Source organism: Trachemys scripta, chromosome 10 (genome assembly GCF_013100865.1).
Source record: "Trachemys scripta elegans isolate TJP31775 chromosome 10, CAS_Tse_1.0, whole genome shotgun sequence".
Classification (NCBI taxonomy): Eukaryota; Metazoa; Chordata; order Testudines; family Emydidae; genus Trachemys; species Trachemys scripta.
The window spans coordinates 67,082,199-67,108,285 of record NC_048307.1 but is presented as its reverse complement, the minus strand read 5'-3'; the positions used below and the strand labels follow the sequence as shown (position 1 = coordinate 67,108,285).

The 26,087-nt window shown below is 43.0% G+C and overlaps 1 protein-coding gene across 4 annotated transcripts in view; it reads right to left on the bottom strand.

Moving 5' to 3' along the window:
• Positions 1-4,833: 4,833 nt before the first annotated feature.
• GATM (glycine amidinotransferase) overlaps positions 4,834-26,087 on the bottom strand; it is a 40,693-nt gene continuing 19,439 nt past the window's right edge. For 3 of the 4 annotated variants that reach the window (XM_034783001.1, XM_034782999.1, XM_034783000.1), the window contains exons 2-9: positions 25,135-25,353; positions 16,691-16,886; positions 13,968-14,158; positions 11,868-12,005; positions 11,419-11,583; positions 9,462-9,525; positions 9,227-9,343; positions 4,834-5,955 (exon numbers count right to left, since the gene is read on the bottom strand). In XM_034783001.1, coding sequence (XP_034638892.1) covers positions 5,843-5,955; positions 9,227-9,343; positions 9,462-9,525; positions 11,419-11,583; positions 11,868-12,005; positions 13,968-14,158; positions 16,691-16,886; positions 25,135-25,353 — 1,203 coding nt within the window. In that variant the 3' untranslated portion in view covers positions 4,834-5,842. The remainder of the gene's footprint in view (positions 5,956-9,226; positions 9,344-9,461; positions 9,526-11,418; positions 11,584-11,867; positions 12,006-13,967; positions 14,159-16,690; positions 16,887-25,134; positions 25,354-26,087) is intronic. The other variant, XM_034783003.1, reaches the window with a different exon arrangement.

The following is a 26,087-nucleotide window of genomic DNA, read 5'->3' as shown; positions in this document are numbered from 1 at the left end:
TCCACCAGCACAGTGTAAAACAAGAGAGGAATTTATTTCCATAGCTGGCCCAGTTTTCAACTTGGGCACCTAGGTTAGGATGGCTGGGTTCACACTTGGGCACTTAGCTACTCAAGTACCCATTGTAAGCACCTAGTCAGCATTTTGAAGTTTGAGGACTAAATAGTAATGAGGCCCAAAGACACAAAATTGAGGAACAAAAAATACCTAAACCAAACAGGAAAAACATACCCACAAGGGCACCGAAATCAAAAGGCAAACTTCCTCTACTACTGCTCAGCCTAAAACTATCTGCAAATGTGTTATCTTCCTTCTGCTAATACACCAACACACTGAGCATACTCCAGACAATCCAGTCTTTTCAACTGTTACCCATTCTTCATATCTCTATTACATTAGTGCCTAGAGGGCCCCTCCCAAACATGTAGTAAGAGACAATCTCTGCCCTGAAGAGATTATCTTCACTCCATATGCTCTCTTTGGTGGAGATTAAGGTGTTTTTACACCTTTGGGGTGTATACCATCAGTATTATCCAAGTGTGAAGAATAGCCAACTTCTTTAAGCACCAGCACAAATACAACAAGCTTCCTACACCTAAAGTCCAAGGTAAAGGGTTAAAATGAAGCTTGGTTCAGACAAGTTCCAGAGTAAAAGTGGGAGAAAAACACTGGCTTTCTGGATTAATTGATTCTCTGCAGCTGAGCTGGCTGGCTCAGCCCATCCCACCCCTGCTATGCTATAAAACCCTGTACTCAGGGCAGGTAACTATGATCCTTCCTTTAACCAGAGGAAGTGGATTAGTTTCTTCCTTAACACCCCTCTCCTACAGTTTAATTTGGGGGAGAAAAGTGGAGAATGTGTATTAGACAATGCATTAAAAGCAAAATAGTAAAGTAGAAGATAAAAGCACAAAACTAGTCTGTGTTGAAACTCTTCCATCTAATTCACTTCCCATCCCATGTTCCTTAATATTGTTACTCTTTCTTCAGACATCACTGTCCAGTTTTGACACCTATGTTGCCCCTCTGTTGAGCAGTAGCAGTAGCCTTGCAGGTCAGTTTCCCAAGGGGGGAGAAATCAATTACATGGAATCTGGGGATAATCAAAGTGAAACTTGTTTTATTTATACTACAACCATTAGTCCTGGAACAGAGATGGGTCTAACAGCATTCAGGCAATATTTTCTTTTAGCAACCTCAACCCAATGCCAGTGCCCAGGTCTCAGGGACAACTCTGCCTCAAGAAATAACTGTAATCAGACCTCAAACCTGGGAGCAAACTCCCTTGAACAATCAAAATGTAAAGCAACACAGCTTGATTTTTCAAGAATAAACAGTTGCTTGCACACCAAGAAAAAGAACTTGGAAGATAATTTGTAACAGTGCCACCTGGTGACATCTGCCATAACAATAACATACATTATGCCTCTTCAGTCAGTTTGCGCGCGCTCTCTCTCTTTCATTTTCTGCATTACTGTTTCAGCCTCCAAGGAATCAGTTGATTTTCTTTTTTTTTTAAGTAACCTGAAGTGCTAATTCTCATTTTTGGCTCAAAAAAATGTTACCAGCCCTTCATGGAGAAATCCTGCACACTTGAAAAACTGAACAGGTTAGTCTTGAATAGATGCCAGAGCTCTAAAACGTGTCGTCGGTGGTTTCCCCTCCACCCCACTCCATTAAAACTCTCTTTCTGTAAAGATTTATGCTAGGGAGCTCTACAGAGCAAGGTTCTGTATCTGATATAGGCATTTATTGAAGGAAAGAAATGATTCCGTGGTGCTGGAACAATTTTTATAGTGGGGGTGCTGAAGACAGAAACCATGTATTTGGGTTGTTATTACTACTTCAAGCCAGGGGAGGGGGCAAGGGTGGCAGCCCCCCAGCAGCCTTACTTCCAGCACCTTTGAAATGATTGAGAGAATAAGTGTGGTTTTACACTGGTAACAGTGTGATACAGAAATGTGTATTTATACCAGTGTTTGCAGTGTTGTTGTAGCTGTGTTGGTCTCAGGCTATTAGAAAGACAAGGTGGGTGAGGTAATATCTTTTATTGGACCAGCTTCTGTCTGTGAAAGAGACACCGGCTTTCCAGCTATACAGCACTCTGACCTGAAGAGCAGCTCTGTGCAGCTCAAAAGTGTCTCTCTCACCAACAGAAGTTGGTGCAATAAAAGACATGACCTGCTCTCTCTCTCCATTTACACTATTTACATTTCTAAACAGATTTCGAAACAAGGTCATTGGGTGGGGAAACATTGTGGTATAAGTTACGAAATAGACTGCGTAGCGCAAGAGTTCTCAATCTTGTCTTCCTCTGACCCATAATATGCTCCTGAATTCTCGTACAGGTTTCCACAGTGCTTCCAAACAACATGGTGCACTTATAGACTAGCGAGCACTGCACAGCATTATTTAATCCTCACCACAGCCTCTGGTGTGTTATTGCCATTTTGCACAGGAGTGGACAGACACATTAAGTGACTAGTTCAAGGCCACTCTGGAAGCCAGGGTCAGAGAGGGGATTAGGACTGAGAAGTGGCCGGGGGCTCTGTTCAATGTTTATGCCACCAAACCATATTCCTCTTGAAATAGATGGCAATGACCCCTCTGCATGTGGATCTCCATTCTTCACCCTGGCATCACAGCTAGGATTGAAGGGAAAACTCCTGCTGATATGGAGGTAGAACTCCACTTTCTTCCATCTCCTGGCGGAGAGGAGTGTAGGTGAGATGATCTTAAAACCAGCAAGAACCACCAGGATTAGGACCCCTATAGTGCTCCTGCCAGGGAACAGCCTCACAATTCCACTGAAATATACTGATGGCTCAGAGGGTAGGAAGCCTGGTGTCATATGGGAAGCTGCAGGTAATATATGAATACAGAGGATGCAGGATTCATAGCTGAAAAAAGTTGAAATGTCTGGCAAAGTTAGAAATTTTGCATCTGACATTAGCGCTTAAATAATATCTGTTAATTGGGTGTGGGCATTTACCCTATTATATAAAGACCCTCGCAAACATAATCATGGGAACTACAAATTGAGACAGATAACTGTTCCCTTTTATAGCATATGGTGACTCCTAAATATTTACATGCTGTTCAACTTATCCAAAAGGACCCAGGAAAGCATAAATCTCAGTTTCATGAAAAGCCAATCTGTACATTCTCTTTCTTGAACAAAAGCAAGGCATGAAGCGAAGGCTACAAGATTCCTGATTTAAAAAAGGAAAAGAAAACCTGTCTAATTCCTGAAGTTGCCCTTCAAACTAGAAGTAGGCAATCAAAGCCAAAAGCCAAACCATTGCATCAGAAATCTTGAAATATGCTTTTGCCAAGGTCAAAAATGAAAGCATGGTGAAAACATTTTTAATATTAAGAAAGGAAGCCTGAAAAACCCAGCCAGCACTTTCATTCCTAATGTGTGAGTCGTTTCAGCTTCCTCATTTGAGCAGAAAAATCAATAAGGAGCTTTTACAAGCCTACCGTAGAGACAGGATTGAACCAGCATTAGCGCTCACGTATTTGTCTTCAGGGAAATATGTGCCCTGCTATTTCTTTAAAACTCAGCAAAGCTTAGTTGAGGTTGCTTATCTGGCTAAGGCCAAATAGGAGCATGAGGTTTCATGGCGATAGATCATGTCTACAGAGAAACAGCCTGCAAGCAAGGGAGTATGTGAAACCGTTATTACAGTCCAGACGAACCCAGAAGGTGAAAGTTAGTCTAGAGCTTTCCCTCCAATGGTTAGAAAGTAAAAAAAAATTGCAAAATGAACACACAGGTTAATTTTTTTAGGCCTTTCCTCATTGGCTTTATACTCAACACCATTTCGGTTTCTCTGTCTGCAATGCAGTAACTTTTAAATGTCACATCTGATCAATTCCAAAATTACATGGAATGCTCTAGGTGTCAATAAGCCAAACTCTACTGATTTGGGGGACAATCAGAAAGCCAAAAGAGGGGAAACTGGGGACACACAGAGTTCCTGCAATCCATTTAGCAAGGCCACAGCTTCAAGCACATCCTTAATTGGCTGTAGATCAAAAGACTGATGGGAGACCCAAGAAGGTGAGATTGTATGGGATGGAATGGAGATGAATAGGTATTGGGTGTATTCACTACTGGCCCATCGGTGGGATGTGTTGGAGGATAGTCTCTGATCAAGTAGATGGCAACACTCATGCCTATAGTACGTTGTAATGTAAACATGTACAGAAGATCACGCAGTGTTGCAGGCATAAGACATACACATGTACAGCTGCCCCACCTTCATTCACCTGGAGCTTACGGTGTCCTCAGCCATATCTTATGATCATATGAAGCTCTGTAGACAATGTACAATGCAGACGTGTGATTTTAAAGAAGAGTGGTTGTTACCCTCTCCCACCACCCACCTACCTCAATTGACTAAAAGTCCAATCCTGCTTCCATTGAAGTCAATAGCAAAACTCTTGGGGGCTACCAAACAAGTAGGGTCAAGCCCCAGGAGAATCCAGAGATCTCTGTTACTAGAGCACATTTCTAAGCAGCACTAACTTGCCAAGAAAAATAGTCTCATTTAACTTTGCCTACTTTCCCCTTATCCTGTGCTAGATGATACTATTAATTTAGTAAACTCTCTGATAAAGAAACATGACTACAGCTGTGAAGGAGAGGACAAAATGCGTTGTCTGTGTAAGGTACAAGTTGCAATACAGTTCTTAATAAATTGGCTTTGCTTCATAGCTCAAATCAGCTGTGAGTTTATCATACATACAGAAGCCTATCCTGTCTTGGCTGGGGAATAAGCACATCATATTTACTCATCTCTGTGTAAAACGTGCAACAAGAGCTTCAATTGTGAATGCAAAAAAGTTTATTAGCATAAAAAATACATGTCCAATAATCAACATTAAAACTGTCTCTCAGCATCATGTGTGCTCTCATTACAGATCCAGCATTTGTTTAACAGCTTTAGTTTATTGAGAAACCATACATTTTATGTAAACACATTCACAAGATGACACTTGCAGACACAGCATCTCAGGTATCACATTGCACACGTGAAGAGTTAAATAAGAGAACCAGTTACAGCACTATAAAAGTGGTCAGTGAAGCATTATACGTTTGATAAAATACTCTAGAAGAGGAAAATATAGTAGAAACTTTTGGAACAAGGGAGGTAAGTAAAAAAAACAGATTTTTTCAAAGTATAACTGAGGGGATTAATATAATTCTGAAGAATTTTCCTTAATGCTTGTATAATCCAACTAATCTAAAAAGTGTTATACATAATGATGTAATTATCTGGCTCCATGTAAGCTCTGGGTGGTTAAGTCTGTTTTAATAGTATTAAAAATTGTGATATATACATACACACACACACACACACACACACACACACACACACAACACTGAATGGAAAGAAAAATGAATGTTAAACTCAGGTCTAACATTTCTAGCTGCCTTTTTGATAGAATATTAGATAGAGGTAGATGTCTAATATTAGTGGTCAAGCTATTCTAGCAAGAGCCTTAGGTGTATTGTCAAGTTTTTACTTTTGAAGCCATGCTGAAGTGGCTTCACAAACAGAGGAAAATCTTTCAAAAAGCCAGCCAGAAGACCTGTGGTGCTGATGGGAGAGTTTCAAATGCAGCTGCCTACTACGTATTTAATAAAATCACTTTTTACTTATTAATTAAAAAAATGAAGAGTGGAGTATCTGTTCAGACCACTGTAAGGGACACCATTGCTTAAGCACTACAGCTCATGCATTTGTTTTAGCAGAAAAGTGGAAGTAAGTTTGTTCATTTCCTATGCTTATTTCACACAAGCTTGAACCATGGTTGCTCATCTGGCTGAAGACTAGTCTAAATAAGACTGTAGGGTACCACGGCGGCGAATGTCACATGTCCAGCAATGGAAACCACCTCCCAAGGAATTGGCATGGCGAATATTCACTTTAATTGTAGAAATGCCTGTAAGTGAAAAATATCCATTGGAGAACATAAGAAGAAAAGAAAAAAGATTGACGTTAGGCACTGGTTAGAATTTTAAACAATGCTCAGAGGTCGCACACGGCTGCATGTGTCTCGTACAAAATATTTCATACACATTTGTAAAGAATTCCTCTGCTCAGTACTGACTCAACTTCTAGCCAAAGTATAGAAAGCTAGGAACAAAGGCTGTTTATTCCAGCCACACCCTCAGGCATATACAGTGCTGGGAGCTGAGACATTGTGTGATATGTGTTATAATGTCCTGGTCAAAAAACAAAAACAAAAAAATCAACCTTTGTTGTAGGAATGTGAAGAATCAGAAAAGCCAGTACACATTTAGGGCTGTTTTCTACAGGTGTCTCAGCATGAGCAATTGGAGTGTAGTAGATACAGAATATGCTCTTTTAAAATAGTGACTTCCTAAAAATCTGATATTCAAAATGTGCTCAGAGCTTACAACACATTTCCTTGGTCCACTGTAAGAGAAAGAGGCAGTTAAACTCATTTCCTGTAAACAAGTCGAGCTTCATTTCATCCCTCATGTCTGAGCTATGGTTCTGCTCACACAAAACACCAAAAGGCAGACTGAGATCAGAGCACAGAAAACTTCTACAGTGTGCATTCTCACACCAGGGATTTCATTAGCTCATGAGTTTGCAGCACTCCGGAGTACTGGCTGCTCAGAAGAGCCGGTTAGGTTGGGTTTTTTCACTGCACCACTATAAAGTAACTGATAGCGAGTTTGTGAACTGGAAATTTGTTCTGAGTCCAGCAACTCAGTCAGTGAAGCTCAAGTCTGAAGGATGTATCATTGTTACGTCACTGATCTACTAGAGAACATACTCATTTAAAGTGGCGCGATGTTTGCTTATAATGTTCTTTGACCATGGGGGCTTGGAATCAGGGTGGGCCAGCAGTCCCCCTATCAGCTCCCCTTCACCCTCACCCAGTGCCTCCTGCCTGCCGGCGGCCCCACGGATCAGCAACTCCCCCCTACCTCCCTGCGCCTCCCGCCTGCAGCAATCAGCTATTTCCTGATTCTCATACTGAGTCCTGCTCATATGATCTTTGCTAGCATAATTTCATAGAATCATAGAAACACGGGGCTGGAAGGAAACCTGAGAGGTCAGCAAATCCAGCCTCCTTCACCGAGGCAGGACCAAGCAAATCTAGACGATGCCTGATAGTTGCATGTCCAACCTGTTCTTTAAAACAGTGATGGGGATTCTGCAACCACCTTTGCAAGCCTATTCCAGGTTTAGCTACGCTTATAGTTAGAAAGTTTTCCCTAAAAACTGACCTAAATTATCCTTGCTGTAGATTAAGCCCATTACTTCTTGTCCTACCTTCAGTCGACATGGAGAACAATTGATCCCTGTCCTCTTTATAACAGCCCTTAACATATCTGAAGACTTATCAGGTCCCCCCCTTCAGTCGTTTTTTCCCCCAAGACTAAACGTGCCTAATTTTTTAAAACTTTTTCTCACAGGTTTTCTAAGCCTTTTATCATGTTTGTTGCTCTCCTCTGGACTCTCCAGTTGTAGTGGGGTCAGAATTCACTGATCAAATTGAAGCCTTATTTTCCAGCCTGTTTAACGGAAATTAAACAAAAATACAACATACTGAGATGAAAAGACACCCTGACAGCTTAAGTCAATATGCTGTAGTTTTGTCACACTTAAGAAACCGTGAATGCTACTACTACTGCAAGTGCTTTGGGGGATAGGATTAAAATTTAAAACAATCTGGACAAACTGGAGAAATGGTCTGAAGTAAATAAGATGAAATTCAAGGACAAATGCAAAGTACTCTTCTTAGGAAGGAATAATCAGTTGCACACATACAAAATGGGAAATGACTGCCTAGGAAGGAGTACTGCAGAAAGGGTCTGGGGGGTCATAGTGGACCACAAGCTAAATATGAGTCAACAGTGTAACATTGTTGCAAAAAAAGCAAACATCATTCTTGGATGTATTAGCAGCAGTGTTGTAAGCAAGATATGAGAAATAATTCTTCCGCTCTTCTCTGTGCTGATTAGGCTTCAACTGGAGTATTGTGTCCAGTTCTTGGCGCCACATTTCAAGATGTGAACACACTGGAGAAAGTCCAGAGAACAACAATAAAAAAATATTAAAAGTCTATAAAATATGACCTATGAGGGAAGATTAAACAAACCCAATTTTTTTCAGTCTGGAGAAGAGAAGACAGAGGGGATATGATAACAATTTTCAAGTACATAAAAGGTTTTTACAAGGAGCAGGGAGAAAAATTGTTCTCTAACCTCTGAGGATAGGACAAGAAGCAATGGGCTTGAATTTCAGCAAGGGCGGTTTAGCTTGGACATTAGGAAAAACTTCCTGACTGTCAGGTTGGTTAACCACTGGAATAAACTGCCTAGGGAGGTTGTGGAATCTCCATTGTTGGGGCTTTTTAAGAGCAGGTTAGACAAACACCTGTCAGGGATGGTCTAGACAATACTTAATCATGCCATGAGTGCAGGGGACTGGACTAGATGACCTCTCGAGGTCCCTTCCAGTCCTATGATTCCATGATTAGTTACCAGCCATCTTCTCACAAGTATAGAATGTGTCTCCAGTGCTTATTGCTAAGATTTAAGTTTCTGCATACCCTTTTTCTATCGTGACTGAAATACTTGGATTCATTGAATCCATCTCTTCTCTGGCAGCAAATTTTCACAGGCTGTTCCCCATCCCCTTCCTAATAAGCTGTATGTAATAAAATTCATTTTAGGTAATTAGTCTGAGTTCTCTTCTCTTCCACGTGCCAGTAGTTGGAGGAATGAACTTTGCCCTGCTACAGAGTTATTCCCAGAAACTGTCACTCCTGTGACAGCTAATGGAGCTGAAATACCTTTGTCAAGATATTTCAGCTTGTCTGAAAAGAATTCAAAGTATACAGAATGTTTCAAACTGAAACTTTAAAATTTTTAATGGAGTTTGGCTAGAAAGGATAAATAAGGCTATTGAAATGCATTAATGTCAGTTGTGTGCTCATGTTTTTTACAAAAATCTCTTTAACCATATTCATGTAAGTAAGTGGTGTACCGTAAGTAATTAAATGACCAGTTCTCACTCGTGAATTCAGCAGTTAAGAGAGTTCTTTCATTTAAAGGTACAGTGCTATCTATACTTCCTGTTAAGAGTGCAGCCTTCATTCATAGGTACAAACATAACTGACATCTTAAGATAATCCATTTCAATCTTAGTGTGTAAACAAAATCAGGACATACCTAGATTTTCAAACATCTTCTGAATTGGAGTCTCATTGGCATCCACCATCACTCGTTTTTCATCCAGCATTAAGACGTTCATGGAGAGCCATTTCGAAGACATCCATAATGGGTGGTCTAAAAGCATTAAAATGGTTCTCTCAATACTGCAGTTATACATTTTGTATCATTTTTGCCTTACACTCTGAAAACCAACGTGTCTTTAAAAAGCAGCAGCAGCATGAACTCAACATACCATCCGGGATAAGTGGCAACGGAGGGTAAATCACTGTCCAGCCTGCTTTCTTGAAGAATTCAATCTGAAAGATATTCAATTTAAACACTCAGTATTTTATCACTGCCTCCATGCTCTTTTTCATAGCACACCCTCCCTCACCCCAGTTTACCAAGCCACGACCCTCTCCTCATTCAAGTTCCTTCTACAAATCCACTTTTCACGTAAGCACAATTATGAATACTTTCAAAGTTTCATCACGAAAGTACCAGCATTCGTTTTTGTGGATTTTGCATACTACAGATATACAGCTTGAGAGAAGAGATTTCATGTAAAAACAATTAGGCCCCACAGATTAAAATGGATTTATGAACGGTGAACGGTATTTCATTGCATATTTTTAGTAGTATTTCATGTGTGTTACTGCACAAAGGACTAGTTATATCAATGAGACTTCTATTTAAGGACATGGAATTTTGCAGAAGAATATACTGCTATTCTTCCTATGAATCATGCTCCACAGAAAACATGGAGCAGGAATAAATTGGTTCCTGGTGCAGCTTATTTAACAAACAGCACCAGTCTATGGGCATCCTAGGGAATAGTTTATTTTTACTACATAATATTTACTCTAACTACACAATGTCTTCCCAAAACAAATGGGACAATTTGGCTAAAGAAAACTCTTGAGATTGACGGATACTTATTAGTCCAGGACACAGAACGGTGCATGCTGGAGGGTGCTTTGGCAGGATCTCCTTGCTAAAAAGGAGCTCTGCTTCTGTACTACATGAGACTGTGTTATACCATCAATATACTCAGCAGAGTTTTCAGAAACAAAGGACAGACACTCCCAGCAAGTGTACTTACATAAACTGACCAAGCCGCACTGCCTCCTCTTGTGGTCAGCATTATGAGTGAAAAAATCCTGCTCCTTCACCTTCCAGTCTTTGTGTGCACACTCATCTCTAGTACACAGGCTTGGCAGTCTAAGTTGCAGGAGACTTCGGGGGTGGGGGGTAGGTGGGGGCCTTCAAATATTGGCAACACATCCTGGTTGTTACTGAGTTTACAGAAGCATTCTAGATTGTAACTCTTTGGGACAGGGGCAGTCTTATCTTTGTTATGTGCCTGTACAGGACCTGGCACAATGGAGTTCTGACTGCAGTCCCCAGGTACTAGCCCATTACAAATACGTATGTTATTAAACTGAAGTGTGTCCTCCTTCCCTCTGCCCTTGCACTGGTTAGAAGTATTAAACCCCAATCCCATAACGAAGTATGTGCTGGGTTTCTACATTTGTTCTGGCTCTTTCCCTTCGAAGTCTCTCTCAGAGTTATTTCACAGCTGAATGGGGAAGAGGTTTCTGAGCTCTCTTCCTATTGGTACAGCTTCAGGAACAGTTGACAGACAAGAGGGCTTTTAGAATAAATACAAAGAAAAAATACTCAGCTGAAGAGCTAAGGGGTCCTTAGCTTCTCTCTCTGGACCCAGAAGATGATATAATTAACATGCAAATGCTGCAGAAGTAGAATAGCTATTTTAAATATTTGCCTTGAGATTCCATGCTGCCTAATATGCAAGAGGCCACTTTCCTGTATTTACAGTCTACCCGCATAATAAAAGGGTGACGTTACATGTATCCCACATGTCCTTTCTAAAGGGGGAGGAAGGAGTGGTGCGGGGAGTGAAGAGCTGAACTGGATCATTTTTGTTGTGCTCAGAGGTGGAGTTCCAATGATAGAGCCAATCAGAATTCAGATTTAAAGACATACTTCACAGCCACCCAATCACTCTGCAAATCCCTGCTCTCAGATTGACTGAGGGCCTCTAGCAGCTAGAGCACAAGAATTTACACGACTGAAAAAGAACCACACAGTTATGAATCAGCAATTGCACAGCAGCCATTTACTCCAGGCAAGCTGACTGCAATATAGTTTTGTTTCTTTTCCTCCCCGACACTTTGTTACTGTCTTACCTGGTGGCATGGGCGATCTGGGTTGGACAGCACAAGACCAGGCCCAATGATGTTAAGCGTGGCATCAATGTGCATAGGGTTAGGATCTTTAAAGGACAAAGTATGAACTCTATATTCTGGTGCAAGATGTCTCCGCATCCACTCAATGCCTGAATTGTTGGTAACCTGGAAATGTGACCGATTGTAGATTTGGTTTTAGCTTTATAAGCTACAACATACCGAACATTTGGTCTTGCTTACTTAAAAAATGCTAATTATTTGATATAGTTATTATAAAAACAGTTTGTGCACTCACTAACAACCTATCGTGTCAGCTATGCTGCGTTCTCATCTTGCACGTCAGACATCCTGTTTATGTAGGGTAACTTTCACTGTCAACTATACTGTTTTACATTTAGAGAAATTCAGTAACTAAAATATCGAGAAATTATAGGAAGCAGACTGTCTACCTGGCTTCTCTGCACAAAAATATCTCTTCCAGCTCTAATGAAGTCAGCAGCATCAAAGCATGGTTCAAATTCAGTTGTCACGAATTTTCCCTGAGCAGCCAGTTTATGTCGGTCTTGTACGGAGTGGATGGGGTAATCCTGGTTGTAAGAGAGAAAACATAGCATACATAACAAATTTAGACTGGTTGAATTACTAGTGGGAAAGCTTTGATGCTATAAGTATGTTGGAGTTCAGAAAATAGCTGTGTTTATATTGATATCTGGCATGTTCCTTGAAGTTAATGCGGTTTTCTTGTTTTTGGAGTGAAAACAAAGTAAGCATGAGTGAAGCTCATTGGCATACAGGTTCAAGTAGCTGGAGTAATCAGCAGCATATGAAGTGCATTCAGGAATAGGTGGTGCTTTAAATAAAGAAATACAATCAATTGTTTTATACAAAAAATGGACTGCCCTTGACAGTGGTTATCTCTGGACTGACATTATCAAACTTTGGCATAGGATGTGGCTCAGTTAACAAAAAGCTCTTGTGTAACTGTCAGCCTAACAAATTGTTGCATACACTGTGTGAGTAAATACCTTGCAGGCTTAAAAGTCTAACGAAGCTGTGCTTTGTGCTTTTTGTCACATGGAGAATGGAGAAGCCACAATCCCCCAGCCCCAGACACACAGTACTTTAACCTAGAAGGTAAGACCTTCCAAGATTTTTATAACACTTATAGAATCAAAGAGATATGGTACAATTAAAAACAAATGATGTGAAACTACCCAGAATGGGCATCAAAGGGCCAATGCCTTTGCTGAAAGACAGAATATACCGCAAGGAACAAAAGAAGCTGAATAAATATGCCTTGAAATATGCTGTAAGGGCTGTCTAACCCTGCTCTGGCAGGCCACTAGCACTGAGAAAGCTCCACCCCACAACCAATCGTACCTACTACAATGAGGCATAAGGTAAAAGATTTCTCTTCTGTAGTCAGCCCCAGAATATTCGGGGCTTTAGATAGCTACCAATACTGAGAGCCAGTATGTAAAACTGACTAGAAATTGGCCTTTGGTGGGGTTTAAGGTAGAAAGAGTCATTGCAGAAAACTTTGAAGGAAAGCAGCTGCATGCTACATTAGCAATTTATAAATAATCTTCACAACATCTCTGCAAGGTAGGGGTCATGTTGTCCTCTTTTTACAGATGAGCAAATCATATAACCATTTGGCCTCTATTCCTCAAGACTACAGGAAGAAAGTCAGAATTGGAAGATGAGGCCACTCAAAATACTTCAAGTTCATTTAAAAAAATAAAGACAGCTGTAGCGACATGCCTTCAATGGTCTTTTCTTAATGATTTATAGAGTTATAGCCATTAACCAAATCTGCTAATATGGACACTTTCCACTGACTTCTGCTGTATTGTAACTGCAGTAAAGGAGGGCTTAATTACATCCTAAATTAAAGCAGAATTCCTTGAGTGTGAGATTTAAATCATTACACAAAACTCAAAAAGCAAATTATTTCAAAAGTACCAACCAATTTCTTCAGCAAAGAATATTTCGATAAGCTTTTTAATTTTGAACATCTTTTACCTTAATGAACAGAGAAGGGGCCAACGAGTCTTCAGTAAGAGAAAATACAACGGATTATTTTAGCTGGTAAGTGTTAAGGACAAGGCCTGATTCTTTACTCATATCATGCCATATTGTTGAGATTTTAATCAGGTCTGCAGATTTTAGAAGTCTTGATTACTTTTCACCACTTATGCTATTTTTTACGTTTCTCTCCCTTTGGATAATAAAAATACACTGGTTCATTTATTTAGCTATAACCACTGTCAGTTTCACCTCTAGTTCTCACTTAGGGCAGCTCTTGCTATGGAGTTTGGGCTAGGAACACTGCAGGAGAACATTTAAGCCCCATTTAAGCCTCACCAAACCTCCCCACACACACAACCCAAACCAACAACACTGATTTCTTTTTATTTTCAACACTAAAAGAAATATGTTAATAGTTTTGTAAAGTTTCCCAAACCTAAACTGGAGGCTGAAACTAGCCAACAGAAAATTCTGTGAAAACATCCCCTGACGTTATGAAGACAAGGTGAGAGTGATACCTGGTCATAGAGTTCATCAGCCATTGTGGGTTTGGGTGCAGTTGTCCACTTGGCACCCCGGTGGAAGTAGTCTTTGATGACTGGCCTGTATGCTCTGTATTCAAAGAAACGAGCACGCCAAGCCATTGGTGCTTCGATAATTTCATTTCCAACTACCAACAAGATGTCTCTTGGCATGGCAGCATACATACCTACAAGAAAAAAAAAAAACACACATTAGAACTGATTAGGCTATTTGGACAGTTATTCCAGCCTAGGGATGCATGCCTACAATTAAGACAAGCACTGCACTCTTGAATGAGCTCACACAGGAAAATGATAAAAGATTGTGGATGAACACTTTTCACAAAGCGACCACTCTATGTCTGACCTATCAGTCCTCATACTCAAAGGAAACTGGCACAACACTTTCAAAAGACAAGCCTGGAGCTTAAATTCATAACTTTGCTGGACATTAAAATCATGGACTGAACAGAGACAATGGATTTATGGTTTATTACAACAATCTGCAACCCACCAACCCGCTCTTTTTGTCCTATGACTGCAAAGGAGTTAATGGGCCACTCTACCTTGAGTGATCCCTTAGAATACGTGCTAACTACTTACTAAACAATCCTTTCCCAGCAAGGGCGGCTCTAGGCACCAGCAAACCAAGCAGGTGCTTGGGGCAGCCCATTTGCAGGGGCGGCAGGGATCCAGCATGGGAGCTAAGAACCAACAGGGGGCCCTGGGTGCTGTAGTTCCTTGGTTAGCTCCCTGCCTATAGAGCCAGCCCTGGACCAGGGAAAGAACTACATTTCCCAGCATTTCCTTGGCCACTACCAACAGGAAAGAGGGGGAGGGAGTGAGGAAGCTAAGACCTCATGCTGCAGCCAGCAGTGAATGGAGAGCCGCACTGTGAGTAGGGATACCATATTTTAACATTCAAAAAATAGGACACTTCACGGGGAGGGAGGGTAGCCCCACCCTGCCACCATCCACTCCCTCTGACTGCCCCCCACAGAAACCCCAACCCATCCAACCCCCCTGCTCCCTGTCCCCTGATCACCCCCTCCCAGGACCCCTGCCCCCCAAGATCTCACCCCCTATTTAAGCCCCACTGATCCTTGTCCCCTGATTGCCCCCTCCTGGGACCCCACCCCCTATCTAAGCCTCCCTTCTCCTTGTCCCCAACTGCCCACTCCTGAGACCCCCCCCAACTTCCCCCCTAGGACCCCACCCCCTACCTGTCCCCTGACAAACCCCTGGGACTCCCATGCCTATCCAACTGCTGCCTGTCCCCTGACTGCCCCCTCCTGAATCCCTGACCCATCTAACCTCCCCTTCTCCCTGCTCCTGACTGCCCCCCCGAACCTCCGCCCCATCCAACCCCCCCTGCTCCCTGTCCCTTGACTGCCCCCCTGGAACTCCCTACCCCTTCTCCAACCCCCCCAGCCCCCTTACCGTGCCACTCAGACCAGCGTGTCTGGCTTCGCGCAGCGCCAGACACGCTGCTGCATACATGCTGCTGTGCTCCCCTGCGGAGCCACAGGCTCCCCCCTAGCACCTGCCTTCCAGATTTGAACACCTCAAAATTCAGGAGTGCTCAAGCTCAGTTTGGGCAGCTGTTACTTCATTTCTCCCAAATCAAATATACTGATCCACTGTAACTTGCTGTAGAAAAAGTAGGATAAAATTGAGCAAGAAATGCTTCTCAGTGGTTATTAGGACTGGAATTGCTATTTTCAACAGCCATTGCCTTTTTTTGTTTGTTTGTTTAAAAGGAAAACAGTGATATTGCATTGGCAAATTCCCCATAAAAAGAAAGAGTGGAACAAAAGAATAATAAAGGCACCTCAACTTTTCCTCATTTATGTAGGACAGTCTTATAATATGCATCCAGATATCCTCCAATCACACAAGTGAAAATTGTTCCATTTTACTGCAGTTCTGTAACCATATGGGAACTAATCCTGTCTGTGTTCTGTGCACATTCAAAATTCCTGCTGAATGACCTGCCCTGGGAGCGAGTTACCAGTGACCCAGTGCTGCAGTGGAAGGAGGGTGCAGTTGGCCAGGGGGAGTCCAGGGCTGGGATGGCAGGAGGTGTGTGTGGGGGGGGATGGGGGGGGGGGGGGGGGGAGCCCAGGGCTGGGGCGGCAGGGGGGTGCGGCGAGGAGCCCAGGGCTGGGACAGGGAGCGGCCAAAATTTTTTTTGCTGGGGGCGGCAAAAAACCTAGAGCCAGCCCTGTTTCCCAGCCCTGAAGCAGAGCTCCGTGTGGCTTGAAAGCATGTCTCTCCTCAACAGAAGTTGGTTGGATAAAAGATATTACCTTACTGCTCTGGGACTGACAGAACTACACTGCATGCTACAAGCAAGAATGTCTATCATTTGAAAAAAGACAAGATTGTTTAAAAAATAAAAAAAACACTTTTTTTTTAAATTTACTGTTACCACACCTAAAGTTACTAGAATTGAAAGATTAGAGTAACATTTCTCCACTGGATGACACTGTGGGCCGTCATTTTTTACTGTTGCCCCTATTTGTGTGGGCTTTCAAACAACCACAAAGAATTTTTTTTTAAACTATAAAAATTGAAAGGGCAACTCCTGATTATTTTTCCCCAGGGATCTCTCAAAAGCCTGCTACCCCATCCCACTGTAAAATGGAAAGGATCTGCCTCCTTGGACTAGGTGCCCAACAGATACATTGTAAGTACCTCAGCTGGAGAATGCTATTTACCTGTAGACTCAAAGTCAGGTGTTTTATATTTGACTGACCAGTCAATTGGCTCAGGCCTCTTGACAATTACTCCTTCCATTTTCAGAATATTGCACATTTCTTCAATTTCAGCAATAGCCTTTTTTAAGTGATCTCTGGGGAAGCGCTGTCCTCCAAACTTCTGATAGAATTCCCAGTTCTTTTCATATGTGTTGGCCTGAAAATAAAAGACGACAGAGAAGTGGCCATAATAACACTGTGATATTTGGTTATACTTTAAACCAGGGGTGAACAAATTTTTTGGCCCGAGGGCCACATTGGGGTTGCAAAACTGTATGGAGGGCTGGGTAGGGAAGGCTGTGCCTCCCCAAACAGCCTGGCCCCTGCCCACTATCTGACCCCTCCCACTTCCTGCTCCCTGACTGCCCCCCTCAGAACCCCTGACCCATCCACACACCCCCTCTCCTTGTCTCCTAACCGCTCCCTCCCGGGACTCCTTGTCCCCTAACCGTCCCCGGGACCCCACCCCCTATCCAACCCCTCCTGCTCCCAGTCTCCTCACTGCTCTGACCCCTATCCACACCCCCACCCCCTAACAGGCCCCCCGGGACTCCCACGCTTATTCAACCCCCCCGTCCCCCAACCACCCCCACAGAATCTCTGCCCCATCCAGCCACCCCGTCCCCTGACTGTCCCCCGGGATCCCTCGCCCCTTATCCAACCCCCCGGCCCCCTTACCACGCTGCTCAGAGCAGCATATCTGGCAGCCACGCCGCCCGGCCAGAGCCAGACACGCTGCCATGCTGCTGGCGGGAGCGCTCAACCCCACCACCCATAGCGCTACCCGCGCGGTGGCATGGCTGCAGGGGAGGGGGCAGCAGAATAGGCGCCTGGGGCTAGCCTCTCCGGCTGGGAGCTCAAGGGCTGGGCAGGATGGTCTCGCGGACCAGATGTGGCCTGTGGGTCATAGTTTGCCCATCTCTGCTTTATACAGTGCAGTTGATTGCGGTATTTACACATTACTGTTCTTGTGAAAGGTTGCTCAACCTTGTTCCTCTATTGACTCCACATTCGCCAACTCGTATCCCTCATCTGTGCCTCAAAACGCTTTGCGGCTATTTCTGCAATACTTCAGAGGAGGCACAGAAATAATTGTCAGTGGTTTACAGGACCCTCTAGCATCTAGGGACTCGAGACAAGGGAATAGGAGAAGGCTCATGACTGCAGATAATGCCAGTAGGGCAAGAGTTGGCAGCGCTTAAGACGTGTATAATATTTTAAATACTATTCGTGTGTACAATTGATGTGGTTTGTGCATCTATGTACTATGGCCTGCCATTTGCACATGTCAGTTCTTGAAAAGCATGTGTGCTTCAGCAAAGACCACTTTTTGGCAATCTGCCTCTGAATGGTCAGTGAGGTGCGTGGCTCAGCCAACAGTTACATCTGTGTCTGGAGTTAAATTTCAGTAGTGCATATTGAGAAGGTTCAGACATCCAGAAGATAAATAGCTCCAACACCAGTTACAGTCTGCATGTACCGTCTGCTGCCAAGATTGAGAGATCTACAAATAGCAGAAAGAGACCTGAGAATAAGAGTGGCCTGGAATGTGACAAGAGCACAAATTTCTTCACAACCTGCAAGTTCAGCGTTTATCTTTCAGAGAGAATTTTCGAGCTATTTCATCCATTCATCTTACAGCTCTTTATACAGATGTGTCCGCACCATGTGACCTTATTACTTGTCGCCATAAAAGGAGACCAGTAATCTAAGTAGAGAAATACTTCCCTCTACTCAGAAAGCGTTCCCCTCAGAGTGACCTCCAGAGCCAGCAGTCTAAGCAATTGCTTAGGGCCCGAGCAGCTCAAGGGACCCACTACTTGCTTTTTATTATAAGAACTTCCCTGTTTGGGGGGGGAGAGAGGAGGGGCGCAAAAATATTCAGCACCGCACTGGCCAACCTCACTGGTTGTCCTGACTAAAGCCAGATACTAAAGAATAAATAACTCCATCTGTGTGTTATGGCAATCTGAGTTCAGTCCTGATGCTTTCATCCACACCATCTGTTACCATTTTTCATTTTATAAACATCTCTCAACCACATGTCTGAAATCTAAGATTCTCTCAGAGTAGGGGCACCAAGACTGAGGGTTTTGAAAAAATATTCACTCCACTGAAAGAAAGAACATGGTACTGGGGTTCACTTTTCTTTCACATATGCAAACACGTGTGTCTGCCACAGATAGGGGCACTCTGTACAGGTGCAAAAACCAAAGAACTGATTTGAAAAGCTGTAGTGGCAGTTGTGCGTCTGACCAAAGACTTGAACCCTACGTGAGTGCAAAATGAAGTGACTAAGAGCAGACATCCTTCTAAATTGCTTTTTTATGATTACTTAACATTTATTCTCCAGCATTGCCCAAATGCCCATGCCAAGACAGGGGCCTCATTATGATAGACACTGTGCCAACACACAAGACATGAAACTCCACCCTGACGAGTTTACAGTTTAAGAAGGCCCAACAGACAAACAGTCATACAATGACCTGGAGGGAAAATGCCAGTAGTACAGGTTTTGTTACTTGTTCAACTGACTTACTGTGCTCCCCTCTACCCTGTTCACCCCACAGAAATTTTTACTTTAAATTTTCTTTTATTCCATTCAGCCACCCCATCTCATAGTCTCTCACTTCAATACTGAGTGTTATAGACTAGTTCTGTTGATGTTGGGGATTCCAAAAGTATCCTGAGGGCTGATAGTCGGCTCCTCCAGTGGGGCAGAAGGGGATTTATGCCCATACTTTGGGGAAAGAAAACTGTTCTGGAGGGGGAAGAAGCAGAAGGTTAATTCACTTCCACTTGTCAGACCCAGATTAAGACAGACACTATAGCCATGTGCCTGGAGCCCCTGAGTCTGTGATGATTTTGAAGTCTCTCAGCTTTCATTTTAGAAGGACTGTGTTTCTAGCCCTCATGATGGTGAAGAAAAGCTAGAAAACATGACCAGAGGATCACTGGTGCAGTGGTGTCTGCGTCAGTCTGCAGACAGCCTGAAACAACAGCTATGGGGGGTGTGAACTGCCCTATTGATCTAACAAGGCTGTTAACTCTGAAACCCACTGCTTGGAGAGGACTCTGCCTATGCAGTAAGGGACTGTATGTATGGGGCCCTCACAGCTGCCAATCTGTTGTGGCTCTTCTGGAGTGGTGTCAGGAGAGGTCACGCAGAGAGGAGTAGGTGGGAGCTGGGACCTTCCTCCTCTGCACGAGGCTCCAGCTCCCCTGCACACAGGGAACAATGTTCATGGGATACAGGCGCTCCAGTCTACCTGAACAGGCGTGACAGTGAGCCCACCCTCCTCAACAGTCCCTACCACTGCCTCCCCCAAGGAGCAGCAGGGCCACAGCGGGCGGGGTACAGACTTGAGATGGGGCTGTGACCACACTGCGGGGAATAGGCAATGGTGCTCATTGGAGGCTTGCCAGACTGACTTTAGCCAAGAACGCTCTGCCTGCCTACTTACTCCTGCAATGGACCTATGGCAGTGAAGGAAAAATCCAGCCACTCACAAGGAAGTGTTAAAATTGTATGTGTCCAAACACACCACCCAATTCCTGGGTACAGAAGGGACAGAGGCCTCTGCAGGGCCACTCTGCCCACTGGTTCAAGCAACTCCTCTTGCTTCCTTTTGTGAGCAAAGCTATTTTCTTTTCCAGGCAAGGTCTGGGTAATCTGATCACCTCTCAGGCTTTACCACCTGTTCAGAAGACACGTGTTGATCATGTGAAGTGCTCAGCATTCCAATGGAATCCAGTTCAGTTAACAAGACAAGTTTGTCATACGGAATACATGCAAGTTATTTCCAGAGCCACCAAGAATATCTCTGGGCACAATGAAGACTAGCCCCTTGCCCCTTTCCCCCTGCTATACATTCGGTCTCACTCTGTTTCCCTCTCTCCTCTTCCCATGCCAAGAAATAACAGAACAGATCTATGATCGTGGATCACCACACTGATAGCATAATCTGGTTGCAAAACTGGCTTAACCAGCCTAGGAAAGATCACCCTAGTGTAAAGATGATCCTGCAGTGACACACACATCATCCCTGCTCTCAGCATAGCTGGGGGAAATGGTGCATGGCACCCCCTGACTTGTGCTCTGTGCATTCTGTTGTACTTGAGAAATTGACCAAGTGCTTTTAGAATGTTTAGGTGCACTTTGCACACTTCTGCATAGTCCTCTGCCTTCTCCCACAGCTGGCCACAACACTGAGTCCTCTGATACCATCAGGCACTGCCTGTTCTAGGGATGGGTGATCAGGGCACCAGCTTCCAGAGAATGCCATCACACCACTGTGCTTTTTCTCCCTCTGCTCTGATTGGCCAACCATTTTTTCCTCAGCTCTGATTGGCCAGCTTCCCCCCTTCCCTCCCCAGCCTCCTTCCTTCTTCCTCCTCCACTGATTGGCCAGCTGAGTGTGCGTTTTGGGAGGCAGGGTGGGTTGGTTCACCCACTAGGTGGCGGGGGCCCACAAACACATTTTCTGCTCTAGTCAGCAAGCCACACAGCTAGAGCCACTCCTGCCTCCAGTCAGACATTGTTTCCTGTGAGCTACACTGATCTTTATGCTTCCCACAATACAGCCCAAGAAGCAAGAAGTATGGTTCACAGGCAGGACAATCTTAATAACCATATCACAGGAACCTGAATAGCTTCTGCCTCCTGAGCTCCTCTGCATCGTCCCTCTTTCACACTCACCCTGGTACTGACAAAGGGTTCACTATTGGACACAACACATCCCATGAAGTTTTGAATCTTACCCTTCCTGGGAGACTGCGGCCATCTTAAGCACATAGGACCCAGGATTCTGCCTTCCATCAGCAGCCTTGCCTGTTTAAATTTCCCTTCCCTGCTACCAAGTTTGAAATGGAAGAGTAATACTTATGCTAACCATATTACAAGACAAGTGACATGCAAATGAAGCAGCTATACCTTCTTACTTCTGGCTACCTACATATAAGCTAGGATACTTCAAGAGAGCCTGAAAGAGTCACTGCTATAATGTTAAAAATGTTCCTTATTGTAGTTTACCAAAATTCTATTAAACTGCCCTATATTTTCTTCACACTGTCCGAACCTGTTTGAAGAGAAGCTCTATCCTTTCTAAGCATCTTGCTCCTACCAGATTTAGTGCTGTCAGGGCCAACATTTGACATCACTTCCTGTGTAGCAAACGTGGTATTGTGACCTCGCTAATGACTCCAGCTGGAGAAATTTATATTTACTTACTTACCTGATAAGCAGGGGTGGCTCTAGCTTTTTTGCCGCCCCAAGCACGGCAGGCAGGCTGCCTTCAGGAGGTCCCCAGTCCCGCGGATTCGGCGGCATGCCTGCGGGAGGTCCGCCGGTCCTGCGGCTTCGGCGTACCCGCCGCCGAATCCGCGGAACCGGCGAACCTCCCACAGGCATGCCGCCGAAGGCAGCCTGACTGCCGCCCTTGCAGGGACCAGCAGGGCGCCCCCTGTGGCTTGCCGCCTCAGGCACACGCTTGGAGTGCTGGTGCCTGGAGCCGCCGCTGCTGCTAAGCAATAAACGGGAAAGTACATTACTGGGGAAAGTCTATTTTAAATATTCATATTGAATAAAAAAAGGAATATAATTTAATACGTTTACATCAAATACATAACTAGATATGAAAGGTAATGTTCTCCAGTTATATGTTCAAACTAGCAATGAAGATTGGAGAGAGAGACAGAGACAGACATTCCATAAAGAGGAAAGAGACTCAGGTCAAAATAATGCAGAAGCTTGTTAATACAATATTTTATAATTAGCACAAAGTGAAATCTTTCTTCTCTACTTAATAAAGATATATCAGAGAGCTGTAACAAGGCCTCTTTACTAAGAATTCATTTTTTTCACAAAATATACCACAAAATATTTACTAGCATATGCTGAAGTACAAAATACTTGTATAGTTCAAATATTAGTTTAAGACTGAATGACCACACACCACCACATTCAGGATGTGAGGGTTTTTTCTTTTTTTTTAAATTCACAAAGGATCTCCCTGTCATTAGTGTGAATTAGCAAATCTGTCGGATTACACTTCTAATGCTATCCCAAATGTGGCACTGATGCTTATGGAGATCCTTCCACATGCTTTATACCACCCAGATGCTCATTCAGTGCCAACTCTAATTATATTCATCTCAGACATGTAGTGGTACCATGCTTCTATTCATTCTTTCCTCCTTCTTATGCCATGCACATCATTTACAGATTACAGCCAAAAGACTGGCGTGAGTGCCAAAAGCAAGTCTCACGAATTGCAATAGGATACAGTGACTGCAGCCATGGTTTACTGCACAACTATTTCAAATAAGTAGTTTGCATGAATATTTGAGACACAATATATCATCAGCTGAACTGCAGTGAGGAAAGAGAAACTATAGAAGCAAAATACATGTGCGTAAATATGTCTTACTTGGAGTTCTGTATTCGCTCACTAGACATGTTCCAGATACTCTTGCAGTTTTCCCAAGTGGGTTATTGTCTTCCCTTTGCAGAGTAGTCTTATTACACTATACTCTAAATTTATTGAAGGTAGCAGTGTTATGAAAGTTGCCTATGTTCTATGAGGACTTGTTTAAATACACGGAACTATGAGGCTGTTCAGAATATCAGGCCAATGAATGCTTCCAACAACATACAGTATGTACGTCTGCACTTCCTCCAGAGAATTTAGTACTTTAACCAAAGATGTGACATTTTTGAGTTAAGGGTGAAATTCTATACTTGACATACCTCACTGTGCTATAGATATTTCAGCTGACACAGGGAGCAAATTGTTAACTAAAACTAAATGCTCAAGCAAACACTAGAACTGGGTTAAAATGTAGTAGTAACAATAGCACGTTTTTAATATTTACCAGCCTTTAGAAATACAGTAGTTTTAAAGAAGTTAAGGGGATTTGGCGAGTGTTGAGAGGGTAGAATTTTGCCCATAATATCAGAAGTCAGCAACAAAACTTTTCTTTGTGCCCTTTTTCTTTTACATTATAAATAGCATGTTCTGATTTCCTTCTTTTCCTGGAAGACTGGTAATCTTTTGGAGAGCCAGAAATGGGATATCGAAGCTGAAGAGCTGGAAGCTGCTGTGGATGAAATCCAAGCCCCATTCAAGCCAATGGCAACATTTCCATTAACCAGTCAGTGGTGCCAGGGTTTTACCCCAAGCGTCTAAATGATAGGAGACAGGGGCAGCGAATGAATCTTATGTTTGGAGGTGGGGGAGGAGCATTCTTTACAATTCTCCTGAAACCTGATGATCTAATCTCTAAACTCCATTTCTGGAAGATTAAAAACCTTTTCATTCCACTTTTAAAATAAGTAAGTGAGCAGAAATCCTGTTAGAAATTTGGCATCTGCAGTAGTTTAATTCTTCTTTTAAAAACATTTCAGTTCATTTGTAATTAATGGAAGATTTTAAACATATACACCAAAAAATAAGTTGAAATAAAGCACCTGAAAATAGAACTAAATTTGAGAGCCAGGGGTTGGATCAGGTTTGTTCTGCAACCTTAATTCAAAATACACTTGGAAAACAGACGGTTCCATACATTGTTGTATCTACTGTCTGGGATTTCCAGTGATGAGCTTTCTATTCAAATAAAACAATCCTCCTAACTTGCAGCTAGAACTTTATACTCTGTCTCAAAGCCTAGCGTGTCAGTGGCCAGATTGGCTAGGACTATAAGCCATGCACTCAGCCAGAAGGAGCAGAAGGCAGATGCACCTGCCCAGAAGAATCTTCTTCCTCTATGCTTTCCTCTGGCCTAATTTATACTGCAGAAACTACCTTACTAATTCTACTAGGGAGTATGTCAGAACAGAAGTAGGATCAAAACCCAAACCAATACAGCCACAATACTGAAAAATACTGAACTTTTATGTACACAGTTCTGGATGCTACTGGAATCCTTATCACATGGCTGTTTTGAAGACTCCAGTATGATACCCTGACTAGTCCAGAATCAGGAAGTAAATGAGAACCTAATTACACTGGGTTATGGTAACAAGCAAGTGGCAATACAGGTGTTTATGCTTAGCACATGCCTTTGGCCAAAGAGCAAATGAGGGTCATCGGTAGAAGAGAAGAAAAAGGTAGCTTTCGAACTTTCTACAACCTTAGTTCATTTCCAGATTGTGCACAAGAGACTTGAATAATGCACATAATAATCAAGCTAATAACTGTCACAATTTTTATCAACTCTAGAATTTGAGTTAAAAAATAGGTAGTCGTTCTAGTAGCAGCACTTTGGTTAAACATTGGTATTAAGGTATTTTGAACTCTACTTTTAAACTTATTTTTGTAAACTCTCTATGTATTCATGTACCTGCAAACTAAAAGAAATTTTATACGTAAAAAGGCATTTTGTATTTTTCAATATAAGAATTTTACCTTAACCTCCGCAGAAAAAGGAGGGACACAGGCATTTTCAGCTCTCCCCACAATTACTTCCTCCAGGGGGTCCCATTCATTGTATGAGCTGACAGGGCAGTCCTCTGGAACCGGGGCAGTGGCCTTATTGTCATCAACAGCACAGGAATTCTGGGAGGCAGCAGCTGCCTGGGTGCTCTGGAAAGTTCGCTGCACCCATCCTGTAAAGGATCTTCCAAGCTTAAAGGGGGAGGGAGAGGGAAAAAAAATAAACTCTAACACACAACTCTATCACAAAAAGAAGAGGAGAATTAAGTACCCAATGTATTTTACAGAATATTTTCACTGCACTGTGCTTTACCCAAAAGGCTTTTTACACCATAAAGGCTCTGTATTACAGCTACTCCACTGTAATCTGAAAGGACATTTCACCTTTAAAGAAAAAAACACCCATGTTAGACAATGGTTAACTGTTTAATGGTCCAGCTTCAACAGTTACAGCTAATTTGGTTCATAAAGGCAGGAATAGGACTGATGAATGGGGCAAAGTTACCTTTGCAACAGCTGCTATAGTGCCTGTTTCACTAATTGGGATTGTATGGGCACTGCAGAACTGGGGACGACTGGGAATGTAAAGTACTGGGATTTGGGCACAATACAAATAAGGCTTTTCAAAGCTGCAAGTGAAATTGTAGCAAATTAAGCATATTCCATTAATTGTGTTAGTGCCACATCAAAACGTGGACTATTGTAGCTAGAAAACAGAAAGCAAAATTTATAATCTGAAAAACTAGCTCCCCACCCTCCAAAGATTTACATAGAAACGTCAGTCACATTAGCCTGGACCCTGCATACTAAAATTTAGCTAGCACTAATACCTGGCTCTCCTAGATTCCCACTGCCTCTCCCCCACACTCACAGTGCTCTAAGCAATTCCCTAGCCACCTAAACCCCACCAGTTGAACTAGTCCCCT